Consider the following 26,223-nt stretch of genomic DNA (forward strand, 5'->3'; position numbering starts at 1 on the left):
TCGCAAACAACATAAAACGTGAATTTAAAATTACGTTTATGATATTTTTTATGAAAATTGAGAACAACAGTGAAGATAAGCCGAGTCTTTTGTTTCAGGTACCAGTCAAGGAATTATAAAATATTCTGGTTATTATTCATATTATAATAATAATTATTATTATTTTATTATTCCATGTCCACTCCCTAGTTGGAGCATATGGTGTCCACAAAGATCCTCCAAGCATATCTGTCCATGAGGGTTTTAAAAAGGAACGGTGCAAGGATGCAACCTTGACGAACTCCGGTGGTGACCTCAAACCAATCTGTGGCAACATCATTGAATCGGCATTCGCTATTTGAGTGAAGGGCATTGATAAGTTTGACTAGTTTTATAGGCACCCCATATGCTACAAGTATTTTCCAGAGTGTAGGTCTGTGCGGACTATTAAACGCTTTTTCGTAATCTACGAAGCACATGGCCAAGGAACTATTAAGTTCCTTGTTCTCCTGTAGAATACAGCGTATGTTGTGGATATGATCCGCGCATGACCTACCTAGGTAGGAAACCTGCCTGGTTCTCCCTCAATACTCGAACTCTTTGCAGTATTATACATGCCAGTACTTTTCCTGGTACACTAAGTAGCGTGATGCCACGATAGTTATCACAGTTTAATGGATCACCCTTTTTGTGCAATGCGATAATCTCCCCAGTCTCTCGGGCACCTCTCTTGTTCCCATACCTTAGTCATTAGTTGTTATAAAGGGCCAACAATGCCGGTGATGCTGCTTTTGAGAAATTCCGGGTGTATTTCGACAACTCCGGTGCTGTTCTGTTTTTCAAATTTGACACGACCAGTTTTAATTCAACCAGTGTCGGAGAACCATAACCTACCCGCGGAATGTTTGATGCAGTCTATATTGAGATATCGAGATTAAAACGAGGAGGGGGGCGATTAAGTATTCTCTGGAAATTACCACGCCATATTTTCTTTACGTAGTCTATGTCTGATTCGATCACACCATCAGAGTTTTTTACAACTTCTGGGGTAATCGTGCGTTTACCACAGATCTTACGCGTGATTTGAAAAAGTTTCCGTGTGTTATTTCTTCGAGCAGCTTGTTCCGCATTATAACCAATTATTTATCGTATACTAAACCAATTATTCCTTTAATTTACTTTACATTCCTGGCAAACATTTCTTTTGGTTTAGTGGTGAGTGTAATTAGCTAAAAATGCTGACATAATATACACATTTTTAGCAATCATAGGTTGTATTTGGAGTTTTAAAATAAAACATATTCATTGTTTTTAGATCTATTTTTGAACTCATAAAATAAACATATTAGCGATAGTAAATACGGAATAGATTTAAAAATATAAATAACAAGATATAAAAAGTACAGTAATTTGATTAAGTTTGGTAAAATAAACTGCAAGTGTGTTAGTTTGTACATGTGATAAGTATTCATTTTTGTTTTATTGAAAATGCAAACAAAGATAAAATTCTTACAAAAAAGCCAGAAATATAAAAATAACATCACGCAGAACTACCTTTCACGGTTGTTTTTGACGAACAATTCTCATATTCACAACTGTTAAACAGGCATCTTGTGTTAATTATAGGCTTTTATGCCACAGACAATATTGGGTTGTTGTTTTAACATTCGATTTTTGTATTTAATTTATATTTTATTTTAACAGAATCGTAATGAATTGAACAAATATAAAAAGAGAAAGATATGCAGAAGCTGTTTGTTGTGCTCCATTGATTATTTTTTGAATCCAACTCCTGTACTTGTAGACATTCGTGTAAACCCCTGGGTAGTTTGGTAGAGCGCAGCCATTACCAAAGGACACGACTCCAGAAATTGCTCCTGCGCATACCAAAGGTCCTCCGGAATCCCCCTAGATACAAGGAAACATAATTAAACGTAACTGAATTAACTAAAGATAGAAGAATTTTCGTATTTCTGAAGTAGATCAAATGCGTCGGATTAAAAAATACTGTTGTATATTATAACACAACTAGTTTTAGGTATTCTGAATTATCCATCATCAGGTGTAAATATAAACTTACAAAACGTTTCACTTTAAGTAAATTCATAACGTTTTTCCACAAAATATATGCTAAAACAATAAATAATTTACTGTTTTTGGTTGGCAAAGATCAAATTCAGGCAAAGGAATTCGATACAAAAATATACAAAATTCCATCCGACCCTCTCCCTGGTATCATACCTACAAATTTTCAACAAAAATACTCGTCATCCTAAATTCAAACATCAATTAGCGTTTTACATTAAGGAAGTTTAACGACTGAAGTTACGATGTCGCATTCGATTATCAATGTCGAGTGCTTTGGGACACTCGAGGTAAAGTCGACTGGTTTTCAATCGAGTTCATTCGAATCACTCATCAAATTACGGAAGTCGCAGACGATTCTAAAGTCGAATTAGTCCAGCATAAGGCCCCGATACGATGATCCGGAGCCGGCATTACAAAGGGAAGCCAATTTTTTAAATGAAAATGTGGATATTTGAATGACAATTTAAAGTATTGTCGGTAATTGACATGTTTTGAAAAAATTATCAATATTGTATTTTTCATAGAGGATATCAATTTGACTTTGCTCGATAGCTTTTCGTGTTGTTCTGACAAAGGAAATTAAGTGCAGATAAGTTCGCCTCATGACGCGTCTGCCTTCTCAATAGTATTTACCTGGCATGAATCTTTTGAACCAGCAGCAAATCCGGCACAAACCATGTCATCAGTTATAAGTGTGTTTCCTTTATTATCTACATAAACTCTTTTACACACTCCCTGGTTGTAAATTGGTATTGCAACAACCCTTAAGTCGTCTACAACATATCCTCCCTACAAACAGACATTATTTATTTATTTTACAATACACAAAATAAATCAGAATTATTGATTCAATCATACATTATACATACTTTAAAAAAAACATACTTATTTATTTATTTGTATAGACAGAAAAACCCCTTTTTACAAACATAAATATCTAAACATAATATCGCGCCTCTATAATGGCGATGACGCAAGTTCACGTTTTTCGTAAACAGAGATAAGTATTTGAATTTGTTGCAACAGAAAGGGAAAACATTTTTGAAAAGGAAATATTGAAGTCTAGGCATTAACAAGGAAAATGACCTGTCGTTGGCTGGTTTGAGTGGCCACTTTACACGCTGTTTTCACCATTCACCATTCTGCCCATGATTAAACATTCATATTTCCTGAACTTCTACATCTGTTCTCTCTCTCTTCCATCTCTTTATACTGTGCGCGATGCAAGAATTTTATCGAAGTCTCTTATTTACACCTGTAGCTCAATCACAAATAATTATCGACGTCCTTAAAAACATGCTAAGCATTTGAGCGATCACAATGAACAATAACGAACATGCTTAAGTTATCGCAGTCATAAGTCAACGCGTGTATAATCTCTAAGCAACGCTTGTGTCGATTTATTTTTTGTTTTCCTCGTAAATAAATACAGTTCATTATACTATAAAAAAATAACACAATATATTGCATTTGCAAAATAGTAAGGAATATCTAATACAAAAGGCGAAAATTAAATTACAATTACTATGGCGGCTGCTTTCCTTGACATTTGGCTTACCAACCGCCGCCGCCGGCTAAATGCAATAAATAGCATGATAAATTATAAATAAATAAATATAAATAGCATTTTTGAAATATTTTCCATATTTATACCGGTGATATTAAAATATGTGTGTTACGGACGTCAAGACGGAAAGCGGCCCTTGTAGGGACCGCCACTGCGCTAGACTAAGTGTTTAGATTTAGGGATCTCGGTATGTGTTAGAAATGAGCTTCCCCTCCAATAAAGACTAGTATTTGTCACTTTCGGGGGTGGCCTTTTCCATACCGAGACATTTAGAATAGGCATTTGGTTCGTAAATTAGTTTTTTACGTAAAGTATATTTTTGAATGTTCATCGTTTCGCGCTGCGTTGCCGCCGCAAGAATGCCGTGAGAACTGGAGGGGGTAGTGCCTATATACGTGGAGGGAGGGAGATAGATAGAGCGGGCGTGCGGCCTTCTCTATCGCTCTCTCTCTCTCCGCGCGGCATACGACGGCTAGACCCGCTCGGCGGGGTGAATGGTGGGGCACGTAGCGCGAACGGTATATAACGTGTACACTTGAAAATAAATGACACTTCTTCTCTGACGTTTGGCTTTTACTCATCTCTACTCGCTTCTCCCCGACCCGGCTTTCTACTCGATTCTACTTCACTTCGCTTGACACCTTCGCTTCACCCTGGACTTGGATTTTTGACTTCTCTCCCTACGGATTCCTGACCACGGCGAACCGGCAACTTCAACCTGAAGTAAGAGGCCTTTCTGAGGACATCTCCGGCCCTGACAAGTTTGACAAGATCGCCTAGCCTCCGCTGCCTTACAACCAGTGGATCGGGACGTGTGCGTTAGTGACTGCAGCAGAACCACAACACGACGCCGGTAGCGCGTTAGCCACAATGTGATGTGATTATGCGTCGCAAATTGTAAATATTTTGATATTAGGTGTTCACGGATGTTCCATTGTGATCGCGAATACGATAAACAACCATGGTCAGAAATTGATATCACGTCCCTTATTAGCTCGTCGATAGTTATTTGTGATTGAGCTACTGTTGAGTTTTACGAAGTAAAACGGAAAAAAGTTTCGGCTCGGTTATTTGTAAAACCTTTATTATGTGGGTGAGATTCATCAGGGTGAACCAATTTACCTACTAGGCAACGCCTGTAAACAATTTTCCAATTTTAATTTTCACGCATCTTCTCATTATACCAGTTACAATTTCCCAGAATTTCCCTCGGGAATGTCTTCCCTGTCTGTTGCAACAAATTTAGATCTAATTAACTCCCTATGGAGGAAATCCAGCCTGTCTATAAACATTGGAACATACTCAAAACATGTTAGAGATAAGTATTGTCAGAAATCCTAAAAGATATTTAGTACTAGTAGAAGAAGAACGAAATTGATGGTTCCATTTATTTCCGCCATGGAGCGGTAGTGTCACTGTAGTATTGGTGTGAAATTCGCGAGGTGTTGAAGCTACGGTGTCTGATTGGTCAGTTCCTCGCTTGCAACTGCATCTGCATCAGCGGAGTGTCAACATCGATAGAGCTGCATCGACGCTAACGGAAAATATGACAAATTATTTTTGACATCTAGAAGCCCAACGACGCGATTGTTGAAAGTCTACTATCGCAATTTATTATTGTAAATTATTTTAAAATTATACAATTTACTGAAGGTCAAGGGTTTTATCAATATAAGAACTTTTACGAAGAAGATTACGTAAACGTCAATGCAAAACTTGGTGCTGGACGTAATTCCCGCTTTCACATTGAAAGTACAGATACCTACCTGGATTAAAACAAGAACACTAGCAACAAATAATGGCAACCAATATTTTTTATTTATTTAACTTTTTGTACATAATGTTATTTTAACATTGGCGGGCTTATTGCCAAATGGCAATTTCTTCCAACCAACCAATAAAATAAAAGTTTAATTTTTATAATTCAAGTTACAGAACATATTCAATAGAAAAAAAAATATTAAAAAGCTAAAGTTGTATAAAAATAGAAATAAACGTAATAAATTACCTTAAATCAAAACTATTACTCAATGGGAAAAATGAAAAAAGAGGAAAGAGGAAAGGAGGAGAGATTAAGGAAGAGAAAGGAGATGTTTCTTCAGACGTGATTTAAACAGAGATAATGTAGTAACATCTTTGATGGTGGATAAGAGATGATTCCACAGTCGAGCCGCATGGACACTATATGAGTTAGAAAAGAAAGAGGAATTGTGGATGGGTATTAAGAGAGTGTCTTGAGAATTAGAACGAAGAGGTAAACCATGAACTGATAAGCGTTGAAATTTTTCACGCAGGTATATAGGAGCGTTAGCAGCGTTATTTCACCTGCATTTTATCATCGTTTTATTAAGTGTCTTTTTTTATGATTCTAATTAAAATGATGCATTAAAAACAACCTACTTTAATATCTATCGACTTAATTTATATGCTTTCAAAATTCTAACAAAACAATGACATCATTTAGGTGTGCAACTCATTGTTAAGGCTGTAAAATGGATTGTTAAAAACTTGAAATAACCAAAAACCGTCATGTTTACATAGCTAAAAACATAAACAATCGCATGCGTAATATAACATTCATTAGTAATGATTGTTATTATGGTTATAATTTAGGTCATAAATCAAGTTCACAATATTTTTGAATGCTTAAATGCGTTTTCTGTAAAATTTCGTTACTCCCACGTGATGATGGGAATAATCGAAACACAAGCATTCGAGAATGCAAATAATCGAATTCAAACATCGAATTAATCGATTTTTTTTTTTACCGTGAAATCTCAGAAAACGGCAAAAAAAAAACATTGCTGACATTTGGGAGGGGGGATAAACATATACATGTGTAAAAACAAAGTACTTCAAAATAATCATTAGGAAGTTCAGCTCTACGGGAAATTGGGTATAAACATGTTTTATTACGCACAGTAAATATTAAAGCAAAAAATTATAAATTTCTTGAAAATGTATGAAAGACATTATTTTAATAAAAGCGAACTAATTTTAATGACGTCACTAGTTCACCGAAATCGACCAATAATATAAATTTGTGATAGTAATCCTATTTCCGGGAAACAAAATAACAGACGCGAACTTAATACGTCACACGCAGAGAAATTTCAAAATAAAATTAAAATCATAGCGCTGATAATACGACACACAAAAATGTTAAAAGTTGTGATTGTTTTCCCACATCTTAATCAGCTCAAACTAGTCCCTTTATATCATAAATATGAACCCATAGCAACAGCTTATTTAACATTCCATACTTGAATTTTATTGAATACGAATGATATTTTACACTTCCGAAAAATCATTAAAATGAAATACCATTGCTTTTGAAATGTCATGTCCGAATTAATATCTCGATTGTCTCGAAATCCATTCTAAATTAATGTTTCGATTTTCTCGAAACATAAAGTCCGAAATCATATTTCGATTGTCTCGAAATGTCAAGTCCGAATTTATATCTCGATTGTCTCGGAAAACCATTTCGAATGAGTTTACTAGAGATATCTCAATTATTTTTCCGATTAGTACGAGTGAACCCGATTTATTTATTTACCCGTAAGCATTTCGAAATGTCTCGATATTTTTAATAATCGAATATTTCGATTATTTTAATTCGATTATTCCCACCATTACTTCCACATGCGTCATGGCTCTTCCGGAGGTGCGATATTTAAATCTTCTTCTTCTTCTTCAGCCTTCTGTTCTCCACTGCTGGATAGGCCGTTCCATTTCTTTCGGTCGGTTGCTGCTTGCAGCAAATTTTCACCCCCCACAGCGGCTATGTCGTCGGACGATATTTTTTGAGAATTTCCGACGCTTATACTTAAACGACATTATAACAATACTTAACGATTTTTAGAATCAAACTCTTATGAAAAACCGGCCAAAACTCTGCAGAAGGATTACTACTAGTCGCGAGGACTAACTTTTGACACACATGTTGCGACAGATTTCCGGTCTCCGGGGTAGCCATGTTTTTCGACGTTCAGCGTGTTCTATACATTTGAAATTTATTTGATTTATTTTTACCTGGAAAGTATATCCCCAGCCCGACACAGTGCAGTTCTCATTTTGATTTAAAGATGATGACCTAAGAGAAATGGTTCTAATGGCATTTGTCATATTGTATGGAGCGGAGAGCTGAAAACACAAAAATTCAAGAGCAATTAAACGTGTTCAAACAACAGCTAAATAACAATCAACTAAATAGTGACCGACCGAAGTTTCGTTTTCGCCTATTTTCGGCCAGTTTCAGAAAAACTGTAACATATGAGTCTTACAAAACAAGGCTTTAAGAATCGTTTTGAAAAAAAAACGAAACATAAGTGTAAATTTGATGTTAAAAGAATTGAAACTATTCACATACCTACATATAAGAAAAAATATTTTTCAATACGATGATGTTTGTGTATAACAGTATTAATTAAATAAATAACACAGAATTTTGGATAAAAAAATATCAAAACCAACATGAACATGATCACAATACCTGAGAAAAGGTAAAAATCAGACTCCCATTTAGAAAAAAGGGAAAATCACAAAATTCTATTGTATGTAAGGCAGTAAAAATATTAAGAAATGGGAAAAAAGTCTGGGTGTTGTGGTGTATTTTTCATAACCATATCCCCTCTACCCCACCTGCTGACGAGCCTCTGAATAGAGGCTCAACAGTTGTTTTTTCTCATTTAAAAAAAAATCCTCATATGTTTTTTTTTCATTTCTAGTATAGTTTGAATTTTTGTGTTAACTTGATTCTATGTGACAATTTTCCGTTTTTTACGAACCAAAAAGCGCTAAAAAATAACCAATTAACAAATTAAAACTATGCCTTATTTTTTAAGGACTATTTAATTTAACGCTTAATTCAACGAACTCGTAAGATTTTAAAAAAGCCTAATTTAGAGCATTTTGAAGTGACTTTTAACTTAAATTTTTTTTTCAACAGAGAAGAAGTTCCCTTCTGAAAAATGTTTTTCCTCTCGGTTGAAATAAATTTAAATATGGATAACTCCCTAGGGAAGAATTCCAGCCAGTCTGCAAGCATTTGGACATACTCAAAATTTTTTGACTTTAAACTTATTTAAATAAATTTTGGTTTCGCTTTCGGATGAAAATCTCATTTCAGTCGGTCACTTTTAATAAATAAATAATTGATGAATAATTTGTCTGCAGGTAAGCAAACCTGGGCCGCGATTATAAGACCTATCTTCATCGGTACATACCTACCTACCTCGGTATATTCTACTGGCTTGTTATCTCGACGTTTTATAATCGAATTCAACCAATGAATGACCCCGAAAAGTTCATCCGCGTTTCTAACTGTAAGCTAGGGTTTCCTAGGACAGCGGTGCCTGTATCTTAACGGCCGTAGTGAACGGTGATGCGGTGGACAGTCGTCGTAACGGTGACTAGAGAGTGGTTTCCTAGGAAAACGTATTTGATAACATTTATTAAGACCGTTATCCTAAGAAACCACTCTCTAGTGACCGTTACGACGGCTGTCCACCGCATCACCGTTCACTACGGCCGTTAAGATACGGGCACCGCTGTCCTAGGAAACCCTAGCTTAAGTGAAATTAAAAGTAGTTCTCATTCATACTTTAAATAGGCTTCTGTGATAGAAAGCGGCCACTTCAAAGCGATTTAACTCCAATAAATCCCAGTTGAAGCAAAAAATGCTCGCGGCGTATGATTTTTATATGGATTTTGTTGACAAATACTATGACGGTATGCTTAACTTTCACCTGCATTTATCTACCGAGCGATTACAAAGCCGGCTCTTTTACATCGTACACTTGTGAAGCTAGTAAAGCAGCTGGAAATACATAATAAATAAATTATTTTTTTATACTGGCAACACATTTACCGATAGACATATATTAATTAAGTTAATAAGGAAGAATCTAGCCACATTATCTGTGCATCTAGCCGTTTGTTTTCAAAACTGACAGTTATGTCTGAATTCGATTCGACTTAAAAATTTTCTTTTTTCTTTTTCATATTTGAAATAGGCTTTAAAAAAAGAACTTGCCACCTCAGAGCGATCGAAAAATTGAGTAAATTGGAATTAAAGCAAAAATTGCTCGGCGGAACAAAATGATTGTCTCTTTTAACGAAAAGATATGTGTACCGTGAAGTACTAGACCCGTACCTCAAAACTTAAAGGTGGGAGTTCGGTAGTGTATCTTCGTAATCGCTCGAGAGAATTTATTTTCAACCATATCGGCATAATGGAGGTATCAAGGGCTACTGCATGTAGTAGGCCTTGGAAGGTACTCGTATGTCACTTTAGTTCGTAGATAAGTGCACCGTGGCGTTCGCTTTCAGTTGTTACATATCGATGTACCTACTCAAAACTTGAAGGTGGGGGGTCGGTAGTATATCTTCGTAATCGCTCGGGACTATTTGTCTGTAACTATAGCGTCATAATGAAGGTATGACGTCCTTAAGGTCCAATTGTAATCGCAGCCCAGATAGTTTATTTTAAATTTAAATCATTTGATAACAATCAATGTCAAAAAGAATTTACCTTAAGAATCGCAATATCATTTTGTAGAGTTTTTGAACTGTAACTTGAGTGTACTGTTATTTTTAAAACACTGCGAGTTACTCCTGACATGGTCAGTTTAGTACTTCCAGCGTATACAAATAAGTCCTTAGGCTTCAATTGGATAATACTAGTGAACATACAAAAGGTTAATGATCAATTGGATAATACTAGTGAACATACAAAAGGTTAATGATCAATTGGATAATACTAGTGAACATACAAAAGATTAATGATCAATTTATTAGTTTGGTTGCCACTAATCACCTGGGAATGCTAGAATTAGTAAACAGATTCATTAGTTTGGTAATCACTTAAATTATACAGTTAAACTCTAACTATCCGGATTAATGATTTTGAGATTTTATTGCTTTTAGTAAATGAACTAACAAACGGCATTAGCATAAATGGACAAATTATAAACAATATCCGATACGCGGATGATACTGTCCTTCTAGCAGATAGTATGGAAAGCCTGCAACTATTATTGGACAAAGTTTACACGGCAAGTTTGAATAAAGGGCTAGAGATGAATATTTCCAAGACTAAATGTATGGTTATTCGGAAAAAGCCACAAACGTTCCCAATGACTTTAAAACTTGGAGCGCAGTTTTTTGAGCAAGTTCATCAATATAAATATTTAGGATGCTGGCTGAATGATAAATGGGATCACTCGCAAGAGATCTAAGTCAGAATAGAGGTGGCGCGAGACTGCTTTTTCAGGATGCGTGACCTTCTATGCAGTAGAGACTTTAATTTAGACCTCCGAATGCGCATTACTCGATGTTACGTCTTCTCGGTACTTTTTTACGGCGTCGAAACGTGGACACTCACCCAAAACACTTCAAAAAAGATCGAAGCCTTTGAAATGTGGTGCCACGGGAGGATATTAAAAATCTCCTGGGTGGATAGAGACCGAAACGATGATGTTCTCCGACGGATGGAAAAAGATAAAGAGGTACTGAAGACTATAAAGAAAAGAAAACTTGAGTACTTTGGGCATGTGATGAGAGGCGAAAAATATAAAACTTTACGAGTCATTCTACAGGGAAAGATTGAAGGGAGACGCAGTGCAGGTAGAAGGCGCATCTCTTGGCTTAAAAACTTGCACGACTGGTTCCATTGCAGCACTCAGTCCTTGTTCAGGGCAGCTGCCAATAAAGTAAGAATCGCAATGATGATTTCCAACCTCCATCGGGAAGAGGAACCATAAGAAGAAGATTGCTTTTAGAATAAAAAGGCGAATTGGAATCACATTGAAAACTTACTTAAACACGTTCAGCAAAGTTAATTGCACAATTATATTAAAATTTAAAAAATCTCAACGCATTACAACAGAGATGAAGAACATTTTAGAGAAGGGAATATAAAAGTCTGCGCATCTACAGGACTATAAAAGAACTTACCCCCTATCTAATAGCTCGATACTTTACGGATCTGGGCTTGGAGGGGGAGATTTAGAAAAATATAAACACTCGCCTTTCCCACAGTAGCCAGGCTCTTTACAGACTTGGGTTTAGAGGGCGAGAACTGTTCAAGGAGACCGTCACAATAGATCTTCACATAATATATATAATATATTCAGGTATATTTCCTGAAAAACTTAAATTGGCCAAAATTATACCACTTTATAAAGATGGATGCAAAAAAAATGTACAAAACTACAGACCCGTATCCATTCTTTCTGTTTTCTCAAAAATTTTTGAACGAGTACTTAAAGACAGGCTTTCCAAATTCTTAAATGACTGTAATTTACTGACTCCATTACAATATGGCTTCAGGAAGAATTCAAGTACAAAAAACACATCCTTTGACTTTATTTCTACGATACAGAAACATTTAGACCAAGGTGATTATACTGCTGGTGTTTTCATAGACCTAAAAAAGGCTTTTGACACTGTGGACCACATCATTTTGATCGAAAAACTTCAGTATATTGGTGTAACTGGAATACGTTTAGAAATTTTTAAAGACTATCTTTCAAACAGATCATCTTTGGTAGAAGTTGGAGGTAAGTTTAGCAATTCTGGTAAAATCACCTGCGGGGTACCTCAAGGGTCTATACTCGGTCCGTTGCTATTTCTTATATACATCAACGATGTGACAAAATGGGGCATCAAAGGAGGAATACAGCTTTATGCAGATGATACGACTATTTTATATCACACTAAAAACAAACAAGATTTACAGAAGATGGTTGAAAGCGACGTTTTACATCTGGCGGAATGGCTGCGTTTAAATAAATTGAGCTTGAATGCAAAAAAGACTCACTACCTTCTATTTGGAAACAAGAGTAATGAATCTATTGATGTCTTTATTGGTGTTGATCGTCTGGAGAAAAATAATAGCACTAAGTACTTGGGACTGTTAGTGGACTCGCAGCTTACTTGGAATGAACATGTTGAGCGCGTGAAAGGAAAGATTGTCCCTGTAGCTGGAATACTGTACAGATTTCAGAGAATGCTTCCAGTTTCGCTGCTTCGAGCAATCTATTTTTCTATGGTCCATTCGCATTTATCATACCTATGCTGTGTTTGGGGTTTTGCAACTAAGAGCAAAATTTCTGAGGTGCAGATTATTCAGAATAGAGCGATCAGAAATGTGTTTCACCTACCGTATGATACTCATGTAAGGGACATTTATTTTGAAACAAAAATCATGCCTTTTAGCATGCTTTCCTATTTCGAGATAACTGACACTATCATTAATACTACTCTCGACTCAATGCACAGTAACATAAAGCCAGCTTTCATTGGAGACATCCATCGGTACAGTACTCGATCAAAAAACAATATATATATTGGATCTGTGAAGTCTACGAAGTTTGGTACTAGATCTTTACAATACATAGGTTTCAAGGAATTTAATAAATTGCCACAAAAATTTAAAGTACCTATTTCAAAATATAGAAACAGGACGTGCGAATTGAAGAATTATTTTTTCCAGAAGTACTTTGAATAAATAATGTTAGTTTATAGAGAATGCGCATCTTGAACATATACCTTTTAATATTTCACCGTTTTTGCTTGTATATGTAATTTTTAATACTATTTAAATGTTATTTGTGTTTTTTTCTTTTTATATACTTTTTTTGGCTTGTATACATAATTTCAATTTTTTCAACGTTTTTGATAAAAAAAAATTAACCTGTATTGGGTGTGCGCATATTTTGTTAATTAAAAAAAATTATTTTATTTTGTACTAGTTCAGTATATATATATACATCCATGTAATTTTTAAACTTTTTCAATTTTCTTTCCCAGATTGCATAATGTAAACATTATTTTGAATTTATTTCCATGCCTAGTATTCTGTTTATTCTGTTATTTTCAAGTATTTTTCATACCCTTTTTAATTTGTAGTATATCATAATTTTAATTTTTCTGCTTTTGTTAAATAATATTATAGTTTAAAATTTAAAAACGTCTCTAAAAAAATTATTACCCTAATTAAAAATATTAATTACAATTTAATCTAAATGTACCTACCTAATATTTTGTTTTTTTTTTGCACTTTAATATTTTGATTATTTTCTCTTGTTAGAAAGAAGAAAGAAGGGAGGACTGATAGCTCCGTATTACTCCGTATGGATCCGCCGGCGAAAAGATTTTAAAGTTCGATTAAACAAAAAACTTTTCAATTATTTTTTTATTATTTCATTATTATAGTAATATTTTATTTATTTTTACGTGTGGAATGATACGGAGTGGCTATTTCAATGTACACTTTTTTCTTTTTTTTTGACATTGTATTTAGTAATGTATAAAAAACTATAATTGGCCTATACTTTTGGTTTATTTGTAAATATGTTTTTTTTGTAGCAATTGCTGTTGTTTTCTTTTAATAATAAATAAATAAAATAAAATAAGCTGACGTCAGTTATTTATTCTTATTTTTTCTTTTATTGATTGTATTATTTATTTTTTTATTTATTAACGGACATTGTCCATGTATACAATTTATAAGGTTTAAATATTACAATAAAAGAATAGTTTAAAACATTAAAAAAAAAAAAGAAGCATTGACAAACACAAGGGACATCGAGACAAGATCTGGACTATTTATGTATGTATTATGTATTTATAATTTTGAATTCATTTTCATACCTTGTATTATGTTTGTTTTGTAATTTTTTGAAAATTTTCACACCCTTTTAATTTGTAATGCATCATAATTTCTATTCTGCTTTTGTAAACAATGTTAAAGTTTAAAATATAAAAACGTCTGTAAATAAATATTATCTGCATGTCCCTAAACGAGTTTTTTACAAAAACTACTTGAGAATATTATATAAAATTATGTATGTGTTTTCAATTTATTTTATTTTTTTTAAATAAATATTTGTTGAAATTAGAAACAATACCTTTGACCATTGTCTTGGTAAATGCAGTGGCCAGCTGTCAGAACGTGGTTGATGGTTATCAAAGTCCCGCCACAAAAGTGAATCCCATTGGGGGTTTTCAATGATACCTGTAAAATTAATGGTTAATTATTCATCTTAATAGACGTATAATACGTGCATTATGCAAAGCTGAGACAAACACCACTCGTATGGACAAAATCAATAAAGGGATGCCGCATTTGTTTAGACATATACACATATGATCCAAGTTTTGTTGGAAGCAGAAAACGAGGAAATCTGAGAAAGACATCCCATTACCAAATCCAATAAAATAATTTAAATACTAAATCCAATAAACAATAATCTGCGTGTGTGGATGAGTAGAGGTTTGAATATAGAGGAAGCGATGTCCGTAGGCAAAGACAAAGGAGTGTGACATTCTATTATTTCTGCCTGCCCCTACGAAAACCACGTGATGGTTTGTGTGTTTTGTTTTATTTACTCCTTAATAATTCGCATCTCCAGAAGAACGCTGTCGTCAGTCTAAATTTGGCTATGTTGAGTTATTGATGCTGGTTGCTGGCTACTGGTCACACCGATGTAAATTGTAATATTTCAGACAAATTATTTTAAGTGGACAAAGGCAACCTATCCTGGTTCTTACTAGAGCATACAGGATAAGCTCGACGATAGCATTTCCGGTACTAACGGGCTTGTCTCCTTTGGAACTGGATGTCCAGCGACGACCCGCAAATTTCCACTTAAAAAGAAAGCGTTCATCCGTTATTGCTGGCGTCCGTCTACTCCGAACTCGAGGAATGTTTCAATCGAAGATAAAAAATGTATTTAAATGGTCTTCTTGATGCTTGAATTTTCCCTTTCAGGAAAGGTAGCCTTTCTTATTTTTCCCTCAATCCTTCAGCGCTGACAATCTTCTTGATCACAGGACTACCCAGTTTTTAGCAGGTCATAGTATTGTGGAGGGCATCACTAACAGCCGTGAGGTTGGCAGAGCCGAACACCGCTTTGGCCCGCAGTATATTTAATGAAAAAATATGTGTTTTTAATGTTGTTAATTCCCCTTCGTGCTGCTGTGGATATCCTTATCTTCTGAACGCATCCTATGGTCTTGTCCCTGTTCCCTTTCCTACAAATATTGAATGGAACTTTTCGCTACTATCCGTGGCTTTGTTATAGGTCTTGTCGGATATACAGATATGGTGGCTTTCAAAAATAATTTCAAAACTTTTAAAAAGTTTTGTTATCATTTCTGCGAATGAGGAAGTTAGTGTTTTTTTTAATATAACAAATATTAAAAAAAAATGGACTGTTTAACTGAGTAAAAAAAATATTTTGGAAGTCACGTCTCAAATTCTATTGCACTTCTTCTCGATGAGTTCAGCTGATTGGTAAGTTTACTTACCGTAAATCTAAATCAATTCTCTTATCATCGGTTGATTAGAAAGAACTAGTGACGTCGTGAAAAGTAGTTCGTTTTTACTAAAACCATTTTTATTATTTTCCATTTATTTTTAAGAAACTTTTCCGTTCAATTTAATGCTCTAGTTTTTACCGCGAGTATTTTTTATATCCAATTTCCCGTGGAGTTGAACTTCCTCATCGATCATGTCCAATCAATTTAATCCCAGCCAGTGGAGAATTCATTCCCCTTTTTTCCACAATCCTATGAAGTGTATATAATGTAATATAACGTGTTTCTGGATTACCTTCTTTCTGCACAAATAACCCGAGGCTACCAGATTACAGAGAGCTCCTAGTGCAGCTTTTCTCATTTGGCAAAGAGCATTTTTTCCGTGTATGTGGGCATCACATTATAATGCCTAATAAATGCCTTTTGGGCGTTAATGAACAAAATAAATAAATAATGTCAACGTACATTGTCACGATTTGGATCGAGAGCATGGAGAATTCAATAAAAGTCCCTAAAAGTCCCGATAAAGAAGGAGGCCCTTCATTATCCCCGTCACAGGGTCAGTCTTTCACAAATTTAAAAAAAAACACATATATTTGGACCCCTGCATTTAGTAGCCTTACATATCATGTACAAGGCTTAGGTACTCTATAGGCTAAGGCTTTTTGTTTGTCTTAAAAATTCATTAAAAACTTCGGATAAAAAATATGAAATAACTACCCACCTGAAAAGGATATTGACCGGGTTGAGCTAAAATTCCTCCAACAATCTTTGTGTCTGCTGACTGTGCCTTGTCGACATTTTCACAGTTTGAATCTACAAAAATTGGTAATCAGTAAATAAATGTAATAATGGTAATCGGAGCAATATTTATTATCAAGCGGGTTCCAGCCTTGTCTAGAAACATTTGGACATGAATATTATTTAACTCCTTATTTTTGCACCATTTTAGTTACAGGGAAGTATGTAGGCATAGAAAGAATTCAATTGTTTAAAACTGATCAAGTCTATAAATCACAAACCCAAGTGTTCGTGTTATCAAGAAGATTTAACATTTCAATAATTATAATATTCAAAGTAATATAATTTGAGAAAAACAAAACCAAAAAGTAAACCAATTAACTAATTACTTGTTTTAATTCAATATTATATTGGTAATGCAAGCCTTACAATTCTGTTTTTCTAAATCCATTATTTGTTTATTGATTATGATTTATATTTGCATACAAATATAATATTTATATATTGAAGAGAAGAGAAACAAAAAGAAAGAAAAAAAACAGGGAACTATTTACATGTCGATTTTATTTTTTACATTTTCAATAAACAATTTGTCACCCAACTAGGTAATAACAAATTGTGAATTTACTTTTTTTTTTTAATTAGTAGATAAATAAATAATTTATAACTAATATCGTATATTTTATTATACAAACATAGCAACCTGCGATGCATTAATGCAATCTTTCTAATGGTGAAGTTTTAATGTTTAAAATATTTATATATTATTACCATTGAAGATAAGCCATCTACCACAGACCTTGTTTAACTCTTCAGTTTCAAAACCGTTTTTCTATTTTACCTTGGTAGTAATGAAGTTTACCTTTACATGCATTGTATACAATACATTGTATACACCACCGAATAGATAATTCTCTGTTAGAAGGAGTCGGATATACAGATCTGGTGGCTATCAAAAAGAATTTCAAGGCTTTTGAAAAGTTTTGTAATAATCCCAGTCAGTGCAAAATTCACTTCCCTCTTTTCTCGATCCAATGAAGTACGTATTATGCACTTCTGGATTACTTGCTTTCAGCTGATGCTAAGGCTACCAGATTACAGAGAGCTCCTTCGGGCAGCTTTTCTTGTTTGACAATGAGCAAATTTTCTGTGTATGTGGGCTCCGCCAAGTAGACTAATGTCCTCAGACGCGGTGTGCGGTATTTGGTGGGCAAGCTGTTAGAAGGTAGACACGCAACCCGAGGCATTTCATCATAGGAAAGTGCCAAAATTTAAAACATATCTATTATTATTTTTAAGTAATTAAAGTATTATGCCAAATTTTGGCAAAATCCGGGCATCTCAAAGGAAACAAAAATGTACATAGTATGACTATTGGTGATCTATTAGTCTATTGGTGATCTTCTGGATATTGTTGACAGACTGCAGGAAAACTTCACTCGTTTGAGTTTTAATATTAATATCAAAAAGACCCAGATTATGTGCAACAAATCCCTTCCTGACCTAATCAGGCTCTTTATAATGATGGGCAGAAGATCGAGAAAGTGAGCAGTTTTAACTATTGGGGAGTTCACATAACCGAGGATGGTGGCATGCACAAAGAGCTCACCATCCGCCCAGGAATTGCTGGAGCAACTTTTAAAACGATGCGTGCTGTCTGGAACTCCAGTCTATACTCGGTCAAAACAGAATGCCGTATAATGATATTATAACTCTCGTATTATACTGGTACTCTTGCACAGGTGCGAATCCTGGCACCTTAATAAAACTCAAAACTTCTGAGTTTTGAAGGTAAGATTAGGAAAATATTCGGCATAAGGTTGTTCAATTTCATAACTAACATTGAAGTCCGAGAACGGACGCAGCAGCCTCCTATAACGAGCGTTTTGAGGATTCGGCGGTGGACCTGGCTCGGACATGTGCTGCGGTTGCCTCAGGAGAGCCTTAACCCAAGTTGCCTCGTCTTCACACCTGTGGGCTCCCGCCGGAGACCGGCGATGATGATACTTCGGCGGAACTAAGAGACGTGGAAGGAGGCGAGAGTGCTAGCTAGCGATAGCGTTTCCCAGAGGCGTCTGGTGATGTTCACATGCCCCAATTAGGTGTGAGGTGAAAAACCTCAGAGGTGAAAAAAACTACTAGCTTAGTGATTTGTCCGGTGAGGCCTGTAGGGCTATGCCATTGACACTTGAGTGGCCAATTAAGCTGAATTTCCTGACATGTAAAAGTCAATGACAATCGATTATCACCTACTAGGTACTTAATAATCATTTAGGTATATATCAAAACTAAAACATGAAACATCAGATTCAATTATTTTTAATTTTTATTGGGTACCTAAATACTTTAATACATAAGGACAAAAATCTGATGCTTTGTAAAATATGTTAGCAAAGTTAGGCCTTTTGCAAGGCATCCACAGTGCTTGTGTGATGGATAGGCTGGATCCTACGTTATCGTAAGTTTGCGGTTATTATTATCTAGTAATAAAAATAATAAATTTTGACCATCCTTAATTTCTATTCAGACTAATTTCATTACAATCTTATCTATATTAAATTTATTATAATTTAGTAAAACGCGTAATTAACTGATAATTCAAATTCTTCATAAATTGCATTGTTCATGGTGATCAATGAGTCAGATTTTAATGTTTTACTGTGTAATTGCATTAATAATTGTTTGATAAAAGGATATCTAATGAAATAATGAATATTTATTTTTAGGTAAATATTAATTTGAGAGAAAGACTAACATCCATGTGCGAAAAAGCAATTATGTTTTTTTTAAGGGATTTTTTGTTTTACACCACAACGGGCCAGGAGGCAATGACAGTGGTAAATTACAGCACAAAACACCTTGAGAAAAATCACATTTAATTTTCGTGTTCTCACTGGGAATCGAACCCAGAACGTTCTGTTTGTGAGCTAAGCGTCTTGACCAATACATCACGGAGGCCGTGGTGTTTTGGTAGTTCTTTGGACATATTTCCAGGAGGAACTCTGATAGTTTGGAGAAAACTATTCTCCTGGGAAGTGTCGAAGTTACAAGGTCGCGTGGACGTCAACCGATAAGATGGAGCGGCTCGTTCACTGAATTATCCGAATTATCAGTGACAAATGCCTACAGAAGAGCACAAGACCGTTCCAGATGAAGGGAGACTGTCACAGAAAAGCCATGCTTGGAGTCAGGCGTGATCACCATTGAGAAATTGAGATTGTTAAAATGTGTCCGCAACATAGTCTAATGATTAGGGCGGTTTGCCAAAATGAAAGAGATCTCGGATTCGGTTCCCGTCAAGGTGATTTTCTTCAGACATGGATCTAGAACGGTGATTTTTTTACACACTTCAGATATTTACCATTGGCGTATATCTATCGTTTTGCATTTTTGATCAATTGCTTCTTATTGGAGCTAGAACCATCCAAAAACCTATAAAAGCGCTTAGTTTTATCGGCCATCTTTGGGCGTACGCTATACAAATATGATAAATAATTTTGAAAAACGGAAAAGGTACCAGAAAAGAAAATACCATTCTGATAGTCCTTCTGAAAAAAATATATATCGGTTCAGTTTTGGGGGGCGGAAAACGAGACAGCGAAACGTCGGTTTTGTTGATTTTAGTTAGGCATAATCAGTCTCATGTTTTTTGAGATTGAGATTGAGTCACAATTGTTTTTTTCTCAAAGTATCGGAAAGGCATTTTCAAAAAAATGACATAAAAACAGTGTTCAATGAGGAAGTTCAGTGTCTTTTTTTATTTGTTAATAGAATATTAAACTTAGCCAATTTTTTTTTTTAATTTCAAAGATCGTATTATCAGCGCTATGATTTTTTAAAGTTTTTTATTTCTGAAATAACTCCGCGTGTAACGTCAGAGGTTGTTCTCTGACAGTTATTCCGATTGGTTCGTTTACGGTGACCAAAATGGTATCCTTCAAAGCTTTCATATGAAACCCATAATTGGTCTTGTTATTTGTTGTTATTCTTTATGTATTGTTTATTACTATGACTGTGTCAAAAATAAATAAATAAAAATTAAAAATAAACAATATCATTGGATGGTTCATATGAACCAGTGACGTCATTCAAAGTAGTGCGTTTTCATAAAAATATTTTTTTCGTACATTTTCAGGAAATTTTGCCGTAAAATTTATTGCTCTAATTTTTACCGCGCGCAAGAAAACATTTTTTGTATCCAATTTCCCGTAGGGCTGAAGATCCTTATTACCTATTCATCAAACAAACATCGGATATTACAGAGTTTTATCATTCAACGAATGTACCTATCATTTTTTAATAGGATTATGATAATTTTAGATAAGGAATTTTTTGTTACATTCATTACAACAGAGATGGAAAACATTTATGAGAAGTAAATAAAGTACATATTTTTTTAATAAAGTAATTTATTTTTTTTAAATAAGCAGTTCACAATGAAGTCCTGGTCCGGACCCTGATGTATGGGAGCGAAGTATGGACTTGAAAAAATAGGGATGAAGTAGGCTGAATGCAGTCGAAATGCGATCTCTCAGACGAATGTGTGGTAAAACTATGCACGATGGATGCACAAATGTTGAGATTCGCACATTCATTATATAAGGCGTTAGTGACAAAATCAATAAAGGAGCTCTGCGTTGGTTCGGACATGTAGAGCGAATGGACAACGAAAGGACGGCTAAAAATATTTAAAATGCTAATGTTGATGGATGCAGAAATAGAGAAAGACCGAGAAAGACATGGCACGACCAACTCCAACAAAAACTTGAAGATGGACATTTTAAAAGTCGGAATGATTGGGGCGCGTGCATGAGAAGATGTATGAATGTAGAGGAAGCGAGATATGTACGCAAATATAGCGTTCTATCCTCTGCGGGAAACGGTGTGATGGTTTATTTGTTTGTATTTGGTAATTTAGATGATCTGCCATTGGCTAGTTCACAGAGTTAAATTGCACGTTTACTTCAAAAACATACCTGGATTAAGATATATATCATTTACGCATTGTATAATATTCACCGTATGCCCGTGTTTGAACATCCTTATATCTTGTGACGTCGATAGAGTTATAAAGCAGTCTTACAAAATAATGATAATAATCCTGATCAATTAAAATTTGATGCCACAACTGAAATGGATTTTTATAACCGTAAAATGAAGCAATGCCAGTTATATGTTAAATGTGCGTGAACGGATAGGTCTATTGTGTAATAGTAATAATCTTTGTAACAAAAGTACTTTGGAGCATTACAATGGTAAAACAAAATGGTAAAGGCCATTTGAAAGAAAAATTTCTACTCTCCAAGAAATCGTTCGCTTTTAACTTACATAGGTACATCAGTAGCTCAATCACAAATAACTATCGACGTGCTTAAAACATGCTAAGCATTTGAGCGATCACAATGAACAATAATGAACATGCTTAAGTTATCGCAGTCATAAGTCAACGCGAGTGTAATATCTAAGTCAACGCTCGGGTCGGTTTGTTTTTTATTTTCCTCGTAAATAAATACAGTTCACTGGCGAAAAATAGGCGTTTACTATAAAAAATAATACAATATATTGCATGTGCAAAATATTTATTTGATTTATTTGGCACTTTATATACATATACAATAAATATACATATAAAGGGGAGCATATTGCCTTAAGGCAATTTTTTCCTACCTACCCAAACCGTTCAGTTTGAGAAAATTATAAATACATGGACATATTTAATCTTACAATTGTATACAAAAATTAAAAGCAAAGATTTACAAAAATAAATAGATATTTTTTTTTAATTAACACTATATTATGTAGAGAGGAGAGGATATGGGAAGGAAAGAAGAAGGATAAAGGAACAATTTAAATATTTAGATAGTGACGTTTTAATCTTGACTAACATGTGAATAAAGAAAGGGCGTCTCTAACATTAGTGGGTAGATTATTCCACAATCGAGCGGCTACTACTGTGAAAGAGGAGGTAAAAAAAATAGAGCGAAGACAGGGTATTAAAGGGGTTCTCTCGTTACTAGAACGAAGAGATAGTCCGTGTTGTAAAAGAGGTTGGATGAGCTCTCTCAGATAAACAGGCGAAGTGGGATTATTTAAAATATTGTGAAGAAGTGATAGAATGTGAATGTTTCTTCTATGCCTGATACTGTAGTTAATAGTAGAGTATCTAAAATAAAAAAGTGAAAATAAAATTACAATTACAATGGCGACTGCAACCGCCGGCTAAATGCAATAAATGGCATAATAAATAATAAATAAATAAATAAATAAAAATAGCAGTTTTGAAATATTTTCTATATTTACACCGGTGAAATTGAAATATGTGATAGCGCAGTAGGATTATACGTCGCGAAACGTAAATATTTTGACATTTAATATTAGGTGTTCACGGATGATCCATTGTGATCACGAATACGATAAACAACCATGGTGAGAAATTGTTATCACGTCGCTTATTACCACGTCAATGGTTATTTGTGATTGAGCTACTGTACCTTAAAGCTGAAATGCTGGAAGTCACATTTGGTAAATTGTTCAGGAGAGCGCGAGCGGTTTGAAGTTGTAAAACGGTTTCAAACGTATCTCTCCAAGTAAAAACACTATATATTGCTGTTTTTTTGGATTTATAAACTTTTGATAAAAATATTTAAGAAAAAAACATTTAAAATATAGATTATCAAATAACTATGGAACTTCAATGTTTTTTTGTTCTAACCTCCCGACCCACGCTTTACTTCCTCCTCGGACCTAAGTACAGTGGTGCCTCGCATAACGAACGCCTCGCACAGCGAACGCTGCACACAACGAACTTCCTTTTCGTTCATTTCACGATTCATACAACGAACTTCGCTTCACACAACGAACTTCGCTTCACACAACGAAGTCGCCCACTTCACACGATCACTGCCGATTTATTGCATCCTTCCGCGCAGGCAGTCGTTAGTCACTGAGCAGTACGCTTAACTTACGCACGTGTCGCAGCAATCGTTGAAGAGGATGTAGAGGAGCTTATTGAGGAACACAAAGAAGAGCTGACAACTGAAGAGCTCCAAACACTTCTGGCCCAACAACAGGACAATGCTCAAAGGGAAGCGTCATCTGATAACGAGGAGCAACAATCAAACAATCAACCAATTCCAACTGCTGACATCAAGAACATCCTGGTCAAATGGAAAGCAGTTAAGGAGTTTACCAATGCCCACTATCCGGATTCCGCTGAAGCAAACAGGATCAACGACCTGTACTCCGATACTCTTGTCCGTTATTTCCGGCAGATGTTGAAGAAAAGAGAGAAACAAACGACTTTGGACAGGTTTTTCACTGCACCATCGGCCAAAAAGCGGAAAATGGATGAAGATGTGCAAGATTCGATTATTTCTTAAAATTAAAAAATGTGTGTTTTTTTCATTATGTTTTTAGATGTATCTAAATAAAAATAATAACAAAAAATTTATCTTTTTTTTATGTCATCTTACCATATTTTATGCTACAGAACGAATTATTTTTTTTAACATGTATTGTTATGGGAAAACGCGTTTCACATAACGAACTTTTCGCATAACGAACTTGCTCCTGGAACGAATTAAGTTCGTTGTGTGAGGCACCACTGTACTCGTATAAAAAGTAATGTAGAATATTGAATGAAAAACGATGTATTCATAAAACTTTTTTTATGCAAAAACATTAAACTACGTGCCATTAATTAAAACAATAATCGTCAATGAAAATAAAAGGTAAATATAAATTTAATGACATGATATTAATAGCTATAAGACAGTAATTGAAAGTTTACAGTAAGTGAAAAAAAGCAAAGTGAAATAATGAAATTAACGGCAAAAGAAATGACACAATGGTTAAGTATAGTTTATTATGACGATAATACTTGTGCAAAATCCCTCGCTGCGTCATAGACAGTTTGTTAAATATAAAAATAAAGTAAAAATTGTGGAATTTATTCGGTAACCACTGCTTTAATACCAGCAAACCGTTGAATTTTGTTAAAAGCACGAGTATTATTACTGCACTACTGGTGTTTTAGAACAAGCTATTTTAGTAATGGTATACCGGAGGACCCCAATGTTTTTAGCATTAATAGAATCTGAATATGTAAACAAAATGACATTCATAGCTCAATTTTGTAAAAAATGTGACCTCCAGCCTTTCCGCTTTGAGGCACAAATATTATTTTATTGAATTACAAGCCTAAAAAATAATATATCAAGCAGACGAAAGTGAGAATTTTCGACACCTTGATCCGTTCGCGTTCAATCGAGGGAATAAAGCTGCCAAAGTTGATCACGATATTTGCGCAGGGTACGGTGAAGATGCTATGAATGAAAAGAAAGCTCGTCGATGTTTTTTGCGTTTCGAAGACGGTGGACGATTTAAAACGGCGGTATACAATCATGTAACTACAATGCATTTGTTCAGACGATTCTACGGTGTTTTAAAGGAGATATTCACGAATAATACGGTTTAAGCGGTCCTCGTTGAAGTCGACTGGTCGTCTGCAACGCAGCATTTCTTTCAGGTTGTAATGGGGAAATATCTGTGGTGAAACTGTAAGGGTGAAGTGGTGTTTTGGAAGAAAACTTGAAATCCGCCTATCCTCTAAATCACTTTAATAAATCCTTAGCGTGTAACGACAGAATACATTCTTTTACTGAAGTTTTATTAACAATATTTTATCCAAAGGTTTGTAAACAAAGACTGGATTACTGGATTTCACTCCTTAGGGAGTTATTAAGACTAACATATTACAACAGAGAAAGAGAGCGTTTTACGATAGAGAATATAGAAGTCTAGGCATTTACAGGGCGGATGATCTGGTCCAAGAAGAAGTATAAAAATCGGAAAATATTTTTAGACTTTGCCGTGTATGAACAGATGAAAGAATTAAAGAAATATGTATGTTTAAACACATGAAGAATGTAACACGATGTGTAAAGTGGCGACTCAAACCAGCCAATAACGAGTCACGAGTCCTGTAAATGCGTAGACTTCCACATTTCCTACAGTGCTGTTAAAAATTGAGTTTCTCAAAAGTTATAAGGTCCATATTCTGGGAAAATATATTTTAAAGTATGATATTAAAGTTTAAACCTGCGATCAAAAGTACCAAAAGCCCAAGCAGCTGCTTCATTGTACGTAGCCGGTTGGTGGAACACACTCACAAATTAACATAAAACTTAATTGATTTTTCTATTTATTCAACAACATAATAGTCAATCATTTGAGCATAATCTTATCTGTTACGATAAAAAAGATACCAATTCCTAGTCTCGACTCATATCTCACGAATGTATTATTTCTTTATAATTTATGCTTAAACTTCTTCGCAAGTAAAATTACTGTTAATCAGAACCTAGTCGGTGTTCGGTAATATTGTTGTGACACGGACCAAAGATCCAAGGTTCGAATCCCACTCTAGAACAATTTGATTTCCAATTTTCCAGCTTAAGTTATTTACAACACATGGAAAATAACCTCAAAATTTTGGTAAACAATGGGAACATATGTAAAAA

General features: G+C 34.7%; 1 protein-coding gene across 1 annotated transcript; it reads right to left on the reverse strand.

Moving 5' to 3' along the window:
- Positions 1-1,284: 1,284 nt before the first annotated feature.
- LOC148278723 (trypsin-3-like) lies at positions 1,285-25,898 on the reverse strand. Its single transcript, XM_088230953.1, has 7 exons — positions 25,802-25,898; positions 16,686-16,777; positions 14,551-14,657; positions 10,170-10,317; positions 7,670-7,780; positions 2,701-2,856; positions 1,285-1,887 (listed from the first exon to the last, which is right to left on the reverse strand). The coding sequence occupies exons 1-7, from the start codon at positions 25,839-25,841 to the stop codon at positions 1,672-1,674; spliced, it is 870 nt and encodes a 289-aa protein (XP_088087079.1). The 5' UTR covers positions 25,842-25,898; the 3' UTR covers positions 1,285-1,671.
- Between the last annotated feature and the right edge of the window lie 325 nt (positions 25,899-26,223).

Source organism: Micrasema longulum, unplaced genomic scaffold, assembly GCF_059751315.1.
Source record: "Micrasema longulum isolate JH-2025_06_02 unplaced genomic scaffold, ASM5975131v1 h1tg000834l, whole genome shotgun sequence".
NCBI lineage: Eukaryota > Metazoa > Arthropoda > Insecta > Trichoptera > Brachycentridae > Micrasema > Micrasema longulum.

What these genes read in the sequence shown, in the direction of transcription:
- LOC148278723 (XM_088230953.1), bottom strand. Translation starts at nt 25,841, where the DNA reads ATGAAGCAGCTGCTTGGGCTTTTGGTACTTTTGATCGCAG. An exon ending in CCGGTCAATATCCTTTTCAG is followed by an intron (nt 14,658 to 16,685) that starts GTGGGTAGTTAT and finishes TTAATTTTACAG; the next exon opens with GTATCATTGAAAACCCCCAA. An exon ending in GTTCAAAAGATTCATGCCAG is followed by an intron (nt 1,888 to 2,700) that starts GTAAATACTATT and finishes CCTTGTATCTAG; the next exon opens with GGGGATTCCGGAGGACCTTT.